This window comes from Sander vitreus, chromosome 20 (genome assembly GCF_031162955.1).
Source record: "Sander vitreus isolate 19-12246 chromosome 20, sanVit1, whole genome shotgun sequence".
NCBI lineage: Eukaryota > Metazoa > Chordata > Actinopteri > Perciformes > Percidae > Sander > Sander vitreus.
In genome coordinates, this window is record NC_135874.1 from 13,081,549 (window position 1) to 13,093,652 (window position 12,104).

Consider the following 12,104-nt stretch of genomic DNA (forward strand, 5'->3'; position numbering starts at 1 on the left):
CCTCATTGAGCTCCACCTGTCAATTAACTGGAGAGAGATTTTAAACGGCTTGTCTTTCTCAATGCTGTCTGCTTCTCTCTGACATGCACAATCACAAAGACATGCATATACAGTGTAGTATACACTCTGCCGAAGACTTCATATGTGTTTTTATTGATTCAAAATTGGCAGGTTTTTGTGAAACTACAAGCCAATTTCTTTTATCTCACAAATACATAAACTAAAGACTAATTATGCTGTACACCAGAAAACAAAAGAGTTGGGAGGATAAAACAATGTAGAGACAACTTTGTTCCTCTTGGATCTCTATTACTGGCAAAAAATTTAAAGTTTTCCCGAGGGTGGTGCAAGAGAAAAGGCCATAATGTTATCTAAAGTAAAAGGGTTAATTCTCTTTTTTTAGAATTTGGAGTGGCCATCTTAGACCTGGTCAGACTGCATGCTAAAATGTTAACAAATATGCATATTACCAAGTATTAAATATTAACATGGGCCTGACCAAAATCTTCTATTCCGATATATAGGTCATTTCATATCTCAGTGTTTAGCATGCTACCATGTTGGATTAATTAGGTTACTTTGCCCTGTGTGAGCGATTGTGAGCGTTAATGGTTGTCTCTCTGTACATGTGATAGACTGGTGACCTTTCCAGGGTATATCCCACCTCACACCCAATGTGAGCTGGGATAGGCTCCAGTCCCCCTTGATCCACTATTCTGCATGAACAAAATATGGTGGCAACCAAAGTATGATAAACAGCAGCAAGTTTTAAAGCATGTACATGGTTTAAGCTTTAACACATTGTAAGACGTCACTTTGGGTTTAGCAGCTTGTTATGGGCATTTGTCATTACTTTCTAGACCAAATGATTGATCGGTACAAAAATCTAACTAAGGAAGCGGGCATTTCTCAGTTCACATGAGCAATAGGTAAACCCCTCTGGGCAGACTGTAGGTCATGGTAGGATGTTTTGTGTAGCATCTGACCCCGATGGTCTCGGATAAGATTGGAGTAGGCTTTTAGCCTATTCACCTATGGCTTGATTTATATTGAGTTTCCCCCTTTTTTCTGAACCTCTTAATCACCATCCATAGAAAAGCCTACAGTATTTTCGGACCCATCTGTTCTATCTTTTCCTGGAACCCAGTGCTACATTAGACCTGCATTATGCAATTAAACCTCCTTTATATCATTCCCATCAGTGGTCCATGGTTTTATACGCCTGTTAAAGCTATGATTGAATCATCTTGTAAAAAAAAAAAAAAATAGCATCATAAATAAATATACGTTCACGTACAGTGCATACATGTTTAAGTACACACAGTGTACATGCCTATTGTGTACATTTTTTATTTATTTTTTTACATTTTGTAACATTGTATTGCAATTTCTTTACAAGATCATACTTTCTTTGTGTTTTAAGCCCTCACATTATTAATAGTAGAAATTAAAATATATATTTTTAAATAATCCTCTTTTCATATTCTCAAAACATTGCTGTACCTTCTTTAATTAATAAACGCATAAAATCTCACTTCACTCCACACTCTATAAATGAAAATAAACACTTTGCAATACTTGATACTTACTTAATAATGATATAGCATAATTTTAGTTAATTTGGGTTCGTTAAAGTGAATGTTTTTTGACCAGGCTTAAGTTGGTTCCTCAATTTTCATTAAATGGTCTTGAGCAAACAGCTGTTAAGTGATCTGTTTTCAAGTTTGAACCATATCATATGTGATGATGCACAATCCTGACCAGATGGGAAGGCCCCCTTACACTTACATGAAAGAATGTTTAGGTCTGGTGATATAGCTGTTGATGTTTTCTGAAGGATCAGGGGAATTAAGGGTTGTTATTTAACCCTTTGCTTTTGTGTTCATCTAAGCTCTATAATGCAAACTCACATTTCACCATAGAGAAACAGAAGCAGAAATGGGACAAATGGACAGCTCAGTTTCCACTTCAAGGGGAACGCTTAATTAAAAAAATGTTTAGGTTCAAAAGTAGTTATTCTGTTCGCAAGCACCTCGGTCCTAGCCGCATCACTGTCGTGCCAATAATGACATTAAATAAAACCCTCTTGTGTAATATTGCCTAAATATAGAATATATTGACATATTGAATCCATTGCTTTCTATGTATTACTTTGATCCGTTAATTCAGTGACTATTATCCCCCATACTTATTATTATTAATTTTATTATTTTTTATCTTCCACCACATTTTTGTCCCGCTAGTAGCCACGGAGCATTGCCAACACATGCACATAAATACATCAAAACATGTGTAATGATTGGGAATGGTGTGCTATGAGTTTTCTAAGAGAAACGGCGCAAAATGTCCCAAAGACTTTAATAGGAAATCGCTTAACATAGCTCAAAACAATCCCTCTTTGGGGCCATACTGTATCACCATACTTTTAATGTAGAAAAATAATTAAAAGTTTAAACCGAAGACAAGACTTTGGCCTTTATTGGGCTGAATGGGCATTCTGATATCAAGCACGGTTTCTACCAAATCACAGTTTATGTATCGTCTAGTTTTCAGACCGTTTCAGATTTTCCAATGTGTGTGTATGGGGACGGAATGTTGACAGAGGGTGAATCTGCAGTACGATTCTCTGAAATATTTCCAAACAAATTGCTCTCTCCCCTACAGTTTTCACTCTTCATACATCATGGTTGGTCAAAATATAGGAACATTTGTGCCGGTCTCAGACATGTAACTATGGAATCCACCGGACTTATAAACTTCTGGCTGTGTTCATACCAGCTGCCGATAGGAACAATGAAAAGAAATATCTGGAAGGACGCAGACGGTTCTCTTTGTTACCTGCTCTGTGTTGCATATGTTTGACACCACAAACATAAAAACCACATCAATGCGTTTGCCAGACTCGTATCTATTTCCATTCCATATTTCTGTCAGTGTGGTGCTTGCTAGTCAGTCTGATGCACCCCTTAACACAGGAAACCTATTACTGATAAACTACAGTCAGGTCCATAAATATTGGGACATCGACACAATTCTAATATTTTTGGCTCTATACACCACCACGATGGAGTTGAAATGAAACGAACAAGATGTGCTTTAACTGCAGACTTTCAGCTTTAATTTGAGGGTATTTACATCCAAATCAGGTGAACGGTGTAGGAATTATAACAGTTTGTATATGTGCCTCCCACTTTTTAAGGGACCAAAAGTAATGGGACAGATTAACAATCATAAATCAAACTTTCACGTTTTAATACTTGGTTGCAAATCCTTTGCATTCAATTACAGCCTGAAGTCTGGAACGCATAGACATCACCAGACGCTGGGTTTCATCTCTGGTGATGCTCTGCCAGGCCTCTACTGCAACTGTCTTCAGTTCCTGCTTGTTCTTGGGGCATTTTACCTTCAGTTTTGTCTTTAGCAAGTGAAATGCATGCTCAATCGGATTCAGGTCAGGTGATTGACTTGGCCATTGCATAACATTCCACTTCTTTCCCTTAAAAAACTCTTTGGTTGCTTTCGCAGTATGCTTCGGGTCATTGTACATCTGCACTGTGAAGCGCCGTCCAATGAGTTCTGAAGCATTTGGCTGAATATGAGCAGATAATATTGCCCGAAACACTTCAGAATTCATCCTGCTGCTTTTGTCAGCAGTCACATCATCAATAAATACAAGAGAACCAGTTCCATTGGCAGCCATACATGCCCACGCCATGACACTACCACCACCATACTTCACTGATGAGGTGGTATGCTTTGGATCATGAGCAGTTCCTTTCCTTCTCCATACTCTTCTCTTCCCATCACTCTGGTACAAGTTGATCTTTGTCTCATCTGTCCATAGGATGTTGTTCCAGAAATGTGAAGGCTTTTTTTAGATGTTGTTTGGCAAACTCTAATCCGGCCTTCCTGTTTTTGAGGCTCACCAATGGTTTACATCTTGTAGTGAACCCTCTGTATTCACTCTGGTGAAGTCTCTCTTGATTGTTGACTTTGACACACATACACCTACCTCCTGGAGAGTGTTCTCGATCTGGCCAACTGTTGTGAAGGGTGTTTTTCTTCACCAGGGAAAGTATTCTTCGGGTCATCCACCACAGTTGTTTTCCCGTGGTCTTCTGGGTCTTTTGGTGTTGCTGAGCTCACCGGTGCGTTTCTTTCTTTTTTAAAGAATGTTCCAAACAGTTGATTTGGCCACACCTAATGTTTTTGCTATCTCTCTGATGGGTTTGTTTAGATTTTTCAGCCTAATGATGGCTTGCTTTACTGATAGTGACAGCTCTTTGGATCTCATATTGAGAGTTGACAGCAACAGATTCCAAATGTAAATAGCACACTTGAAATGAACTCTGGACCTTTTATCTGCTCCTTGTAAATGGGATAATGAGGGAATAACACACACCTGGCCATGGAACAGCTGAGCAGCCAATTGTCCCATTACTTTTGGTCCCTTAAAAAGTGGGAGGCACATATACAAACTGTTGTAATTCCTACACCGTTCACCTGATTTGGATGTAAATACCCTCAAATTAAAGCTGAAAGTCTGCAGTTAAAGCACATCTTGTTCGTTTCATTTCAACTCCATTGTGGTGGTGTATAGAGCCAAAAAGATTAGCATTGTGTCGATGTCCCAATATTTATGGACCTGACTGTACATACTGTATTTGTTTGTTGCTCTTCCTGCCAGGTGCTGGAGAAATTCATGTCTCGCCTTGTCCAGAACCGGGTGATGGCACACAAAGACCTGCGGACTCTCAGCAAATACCAGATCATCCTCGCCAGAGATCAGTTCCGCAAGAACCCACCACCATGCATCAAGGCATGAAGTCTGCTCAATGACTCTTTGGGTGCTATTGTGTCATACACTGTGTGCTGTAGTATAACATTTTACATCATGTGATACACAGCCTTTCATAATTAGTTAGTAGTAAAAGGTTATCGGACAACTCAAAAATATAAATGCATATATCAGTAAATTATATTGTTAGTTAAATAGTAGAAATGCTGTGTAAAAAAAAAATCTACAGCTTTCTACGTATAAAACAGCCATGGTCCTTAATGAAGACAAGAGACGTGCTTAAAAGATGAAGATACTGCAATGCAGATAGACAAATGGGGTCTGTTAAATTCAAGTTTGCCTGCTAACTTTGTTAGTTCATTCGCTGGCTGAAATGCTTTTGCTACTGTTACTGAGTTTATACAGTGTACAGTCGTTTTATAAAGAAAGTTATAGTTAGCTTTGGCTATGTAGCTAGCTCAAAAGGATAGGTTTACCCACCAGTGTTTTCACTTAAACGGGACCTCCAAATTTACATATCAAAGTCTGTTTACAGGTCTTGGGGAGTACTACTGCATACACACACACACACACACACACACACACACACACACACACACACACACACACAAAAACAACGCAATCACCACTCTGGACATACCTGAACATACCCATCGCATTATCATATCAGCGTGAGGAAAAATGGAAATGTTGCATGGGGAATTTATGGAATACTTAAATGAGTAAATGTGTGCTAAGACTGAAACACTTGAACGTGAAGGATAACTAAAGTAGGAGAGTGAAATGAATTACGTTTTCATTTATTTAATTAAGAAAAGTACAAAGATTTATATTTCTTTTAGCATTCAATTTTAATTATTTAACTAACAACTATTTATTGATGCATTCAGTTATTACTTGTATTACTTTTGCTTGTCTGATAACCTTTTACATCTGCAGCTTCAGGGCTCCATAAAGATGTACCCAAGGCTGTAGAAACTAATCAATCAATCAAGCAGTGAGGTTGAGACTTTGAGTTTATAAATATGACCCATTCGGATAATTGGATTTGTACTGTATTTTCTTTTAAAGCTTTTACAGCAGTGTCTGGTATAGTTGATTGAAAATGAATGGATTTTCTGTCCAAGTTTAGATATTCCAGATAAGCATCAAAGTGTTTATATTTAGTATACACAATTTAAATACCATTTTAGAAATAGGCTAAATACAGTGTTTAAATTAATTACATTTTATTTGACAAATCAATTAAATGACAATCATGCATTAATGTACTTTGAAATACAGTAGAAGCAGTGTAAACCATGGTATTTATTTTTTTGAGGCCATTTTTTTAATTCAAATTCTTACCAGTAGTCTCCTAATGGTTTTATGGACTGACATGCTCTCCTGCTCTCTACAGGGTCCGCAGCATGGGATGCTGGAGGGCACCTTTGCCCTCTGCATCTCCCTGTACCATGGCTACGAGCTGCTGATGCAGATGGGGCTCCGATCGCTCTTCTTTTACATCCAGGGAATCATGGACGGCTCCAGAGGTCGGTCACCTGACCTCCTGGCTTTCAGTGTATTCCGTTGCCCTTCATCCACAGACACAATACCCTTTCATACCCCAGATTGATCAGTGCTCCTGGGTGTATGACTGTACACTCGATAACGTGTCATGTCTGTGTATGATGTTTGATATCTGCATTCTTCATGCTTTGTTTGGTTCAGAGATGTCCAGGGCCAGAAATGAGCTGCAGAGGACCCCCACCTTAGTGGACCTTTACCGTGAGATGGAAGCAATGTTTGTGAAGCCATCTGCTGGTACCTAAGAACTTACTCATACCATATTAGTCACATTTCTGAGCCTTTCTTGTGTACTTCAATGAGGCATTATGATGGGATTTTCTTGATTTGTTTTGTGCAGCTATCAAGGTACTTTAAGATATAGCAAGGAATACACAGAGTATCTATTTGACTAACATCCACTATATTGATACTTGTAGGCCCAGATGAGCCATTCATTTACGGTCACCCCAAACTGGAGAAACTGGAGGAGGTGGTGCTGCAGCACTTCAGACAGTGGGCTGAGAGCTCAGCAGACAATAATGGTGATTTACTGTACTTATTATATATTATAAATGCAATTTTTGTTTGGTGTTAAAGCTTAAATCTAGAATTCTCTTCACAGCAAACAGAAAGCATAGGGCACTGTGTTAAAGCTGTTTAACCTTGTTGCCATGCTTACATTAAAGATGCAACATTGGAGTTTAATAGTGCCGCAGTGTTTCAGATCTTCAGCTATGAAGATATTATGCATGCAGAGACAAACTGTTCTCCTGAAGAAGAAAAAGCAGGACAATTATCCACAGTACAGCATTTGTTGCAGCATAATTCAACCTTCAAGAGCTAATCATTTAAACCTAGACTTTGATGACAGTATACACTTAACATACTAGATTTGGAGAGGATAACATAACGCAGCATTCCAGCATCTGAATCAAACCGGCATAAGAACTCGGTTCATGGTTACTGAAGGAATTTGTAATCAATGTGTTTCTCTTTTGTTACATTAATATCCAGGTTCGGGTCCTCAGGAAGTAAGCACGCGTGTGATGATCTTTTCATCATTCCGCGAGAGCGTACAGGAGATCGCAACCATGTTGAACCGCCATGCTCCGCTGATAAGGGTCATGACCTTTATGGGCCAAGCCTCAGGGAAGGGAGTCAAAGGCTTCACCCAAAAGGAACAACTGGAGGTAGAGTGGCTTGTTTTATCATCAACTGCAGATTAACAATAAGGTATGGTATATATAGTGAGTTAAAGGTGCTCTAAGCGATGTCACGCGTTTTTTAGGCTACAACATTTTTTGTCACATACAGCAAACATCTCCTCACTATCCGCGAGCTGCCTGTCCCCTGAACACACTGTAAAAAAAAACGCGGTCTCTGTAGACAGCCCAGGCTACACAAACGCCAACAAAAACAAACTGTGCCAACCTGCACCACACAACATAACAAACAGTCTGCCAGCGTTCTAGCCAATAACCGACTAGAAGGATTTGGGGGTGGGGGTTGGGGGGTTAGTGTGCAGAAGCACGGAAGGGAGGGAGAGGGGACGGGATAAGGAGGAGGGAGGGGCGAGCTAGCCTTGTTTTGTTTGAAAATACTTTGAACGTCAACAAGAAGTGCCGTCACCCAACATCGCTTAGAGCACCTTTACAAAAATATAAAAAAGTGCCCTTGTGGTAAGAATGAATTAAGGGTGGCTGTGGCTCAGGAAGTAGAGTGGGTCGTCGGTAACCACCATCGGTGTATGAATGTGTGTGAATGAGAAGCAAATTATAAAGGGCTTTGTCCGGGAAGGTAGATATGTGCTGTATAAATGTACATACTATATTCCAAGAACAACTTATTAAAAAGCCTGCATAAAGCTCAATATCTGGCTGTGTCAACTATAACACTTTATTTTCCAATGAACAGTTCCATTTTTCAAGTTCTGATAGCTGGTCACATGAGTTTTACTATTTAAAGCTTTGTTCACTTATGTTGTAGGTGGTGTTCAGGTTCCGTCAGGGAGGCTTCAACACACTGGTGTCGACCTGTGTTGGGGAGGAGGGGCTGGATATCGGAGAGGTGGACCTCATTGTTTGCTTTGATGCACAGAAGAGTCCCATCCGCCTGGTGCAGCGGATGGGACGTACTGGACGTAAGCGGCAGGGACGAATTGTTGTCATCCTGGCTGAGGGACGGGAGGAGAGGGTGAGTGTTCTACCAAAGTGAGACGAAATGAGCCGTGGACCCTCAAATTAAACGTTTGATGTTCTACCAAATGCACACAACCCCACACAGATCCACAAAACCACCTGTACTAAACTGTGTTTTCCTCAGACCTACAACCAGAGCCAGAGCAGCAAGCGCAGCGTGGACAAGTCTATTATCAGCAAAAAAAGCGCGTTCCGCATGTACCCCAACAGTCCCCGCATGCTGCCCGATGGGGTGAACCCCACCCTGCATAAGATGCACATTACCTGTGGGCAGTTTGAACATCGGGAGAGCAGCAGACGGTCTCTCAGGGGTCGACGGTCCCACTCTGAGGGACGGGCCTCAATCATCCACCCTCAAAACCTGAGTGAGTAATAAGGCAGGGGGAGATTTTTGTCTTACAGAATGGAGACAGAGAAAAAAAAAAAGGTTTCTTGATTGGAGAAACATGGGTCTCTGATTTTGTGTGTGTCTTTATGTGGTAGTTTGGCAGGGCAGCGCAACGTCGGACGGGTTTCTGAGCAGTACTGAATATTCCGTCTGGGCGTCCACCATGAGGCTGGATGAAGATGAAGCTCATCCAACCCTGAAACAATCCAATTTCATGACCCTACCAAGTGATCTACCACCTCAGGTTTCTTTCTTTGTTTTCTCATTGTTCCTTTCTGTCTTTCTTGTGTTGGTCTGAAAAATAACAGACAATAAAAGACAATGAAGAAAAAGCTGTTGTGAGCTAGGGTTGGGAATCCCCGGAAGCCCCACAATTCGATATTATCGTGATTTAAAACATATTGCTATATATTGAAATGTATTACTTTTTTTTTTTCCAACTTCAAATTATGTCCCCAAACATCTGTTTTATCTAAAAAGATAAATTTCTGTCTGTTCATCACTTCAGTTTTATTGCTGCAAAATGGGATTGTCAAACTGACAAACTGACCAACACTGTCATAAATGTTGTAAAAATAGTTAAATATTATAAAATAAAAGATGAATACTTGGCGTCGGTGTATTGATATCGTATTTCCACGGAACTCTGAGCCCATTTTGAGGCTAGCATACCCATCCATGCCATGAAACCCACATACAGGATGTTTTTTTTAATAAGACCCTTTAATAATGGAAAATACATTAAAAAAATAAATAAAGTTTTGTCTGTAGTTTACAAAGACAATGTCCTTGCACTGACTCTACACACAAAACATACAATAAGTTTACTGGAGTGATTGGCCGAGCCGCCTGTCAGTCAAGCATTTAAATTGTAATAACCTTTAATGAAACCAATGTTTTCATATTGCCATTGGCTGAAGTTTATTTATATAAACAGGCACATTGGAAGTAGTGAAACTGAATTGAGACCACAACCTCTTGTAGAAAAATATAACTGCAAATTTAAATTTCTTATGGTCCTTCACAGATTTTGATATTGTTCAGAGCCATTAATGGTACTGCAGCTTAGTAAAAGTCTCCCGCTTTTGACATTGCATGGTGGCAGAGACTTTAGACAGATTTGCTGTAATTTCAGCTGGCTAAATCTTAACCCCAAGGTTGGAAAGTTATGTGTATAAAAGACATTTTATTCATAAAATGTAATGTGTGCAAGAACCTTGTTATATTCTTCCTATGTGTCTTTTGTGAAGGGCTTGAATATATTGTTACTGTTTTACTAACACCTTTATGATATAATGTTATGCCCCAAAGGAGGAAGTTTCCGAAAGTGGACCACCGTCCAGAGAGCTATCTTTGTGGGAGTGGAGACACTGGCAGCACAAAGCGCTTCCTACCAATGTTGTTGATCATTCCCTCCGCTGCCACCACTTCATTAAGGTGATGGAGCTCGTAGACGGCATGAGAGAGGAAAATGAGGTGAGAACAGGAATAACAACAAGTTAATGTATGATAATATTGCTGTGTATTATTTCTGTGAGCACCGAGACAGAAACTAATGTAGTCCTACTCTATGGCATTAAGAAGAATGACTGAGCTTAGGTCTTTAATGTGTCGACAGCTCACTGAGTTAATAAGATGAGCATGTAACCACTAATTCAAAGTATATGCCAATTAATCAAAGTTCCTGGTGTTAGGCAAACCTCAAATGGCCTCAAACATATTGCGAACATTTTGCTTAGTTTCGTAAAAGAAAGACAGTAGTCTGTGTTTATGAAAGGGAGACCAAGCTTTATAAACTCACCAGGCTGAAAGAAGTCAGCTGAGTTTTATGAGAACATAAAATAGTGATTTGTGTTGCATCACTACATGCATTGTTTTGAGCTGGATGGTAAATTACTGGCATGATAAACAGGCTCTGTGGTGAAATTGTGGTGTGAGTTTTTTTTTTTTTTTTTTTATACAACTGGTGTACCCCAGCTGCTCCTCCTCCTGCATTCTTTCTTCCAAATTAGATTAAACCAAAAAACTGATAAAAAGAATTAACATTCTCTTTTTGAAACGGCACGAGGAAATGTGAACATGTAGATTGATTGACTGATTGACTTATACTGATGAGTGCCAAAATATTTTTATAGACTAGTTGTTCTCCCTCCTGTAATAAAGCTGCCAAAAGACCAAGGCTGGATGTTCATCTCATCTGTGTTTTCTAATGGCTGAACTAATAGCAGCTTTGTTCATGGTCTTAGCTGCTGGTTGGAATCAATCGTATTATTTGGTAGTTTGAATGGATCAGTTATATCAGCAGGGACGTCACTAGGATTGAAAGAAGGGGGGGGGGGCTTAGCCCCCAGGCTATGCAGAACTTTACCTTACAAAATCTTACTTACAAACGTTACTCTAATGTTAGCTTTTAGATACATCAAAGCTGCATGGAGGAAACTTACTTAGGTCTGACTATGCGCCTGCTGAGTTATTCTGTAGGCTAGGACTTAAATGCTATCCGTCTGCTTGTGTAATTCCGGGATAAAGTAATACCATACCTAATTCCTCTCTCTATTAGGTAAGTTGCAGGTCAAAATAAGACTATTTAATTACACTAATTACTGTTACTGCACGGTAGAGTGGTTGAATCAGTGTCATGTCAACATCCAAAATGTCATGTCTAGCACAAATCAGTAAAACAGACAAACCAGGTCAGTGTACCATGACAAATAGCAGTACTATAGAACGAATACAATAATAAATAGCCTTTGTTGCATACTTTATCTTGTAAGCTGTTGATAAGGATCCTATTTAAAGTAGCTACTGTCTGAATTTAATAACCTGATGGCGGAGGAATACAAGTTTCGTAGATTGCTATATGTATGTATGTTTGCACGTATGTATGCTCATGTATAGCCTAGCCTACATACTTGTTTAATTTATTACAGCAAATGAATGCAGAAAGTTAAGTTGGTCAGAATATAGCCTATATAATAAATATCATGAAATAATTTAGTTTGGCTATGCCTTTAGTGCCTAGACTTGCCAACAAATGCCTGTTGTTAGAAGAAAACAAAACACCCCACACTTTTTAAGCCCTGTAGACCCATGGTTCTCAAACTTTTTGACATCAAGGACCCCCACATTGACAGAAACTAGACCACGGACCCCCATTTGATAAGTTTTTATC

General features: G+C 39.4%; 1 protein-coding gene across 3 annotated transcripts in view; it reads left to right on the forward strand.

The window, feature by feature from the left end:
- The window catches only part of fancm (FA complementation group M), a 49,015-nt gene that overhangs the window by 21,062 nt on the left and 15,849 nt on the right, over positions 1 to 12,104 (forward strand). For all 3 annotated transcript variants that reach the window (XM_078277554.1, XM_078277552.1, XM_078277553.1), the window contains exons 5-13: positions 4,688 to 4,819; positions 6,198 to 6,330; positions 6,509 to 6,601; positions 6,784 to 6,888; positions 7,361 to 7,536; positions 8,333 to 8,539; positions 8,669 to 8,909; positions 9,028 to 9,176; positions 10,244 to 10,408. In XM_078277554.1, coding sequence (XP_078133680.1) covers positions 4,688 to 4,819; positions 6,198 to 6,330; positions 6,509 to 6,601; positions 6,784 to 6,888; positions 7,361 to 7,536; positions 8,333 to 8,539; positions 8,669 to 8,909; positions 9,028 to 9,176; positions 10,244 to 10,408 — 1,401 coding nt within the window. The remainder of the gene's footprint in view (positions 1 to 4,687; positions 4,820 to 6,197; positions 6,331 to 6,508; positions 6,602 to 6,783; positions 6,889 to 7,360; positions 7,537 to 8,332; positions 8,540 to 8,668; positions 8,910 to 9,027; positions 9,177 to 10,243; positions 10,409 to 12,104) is intronic.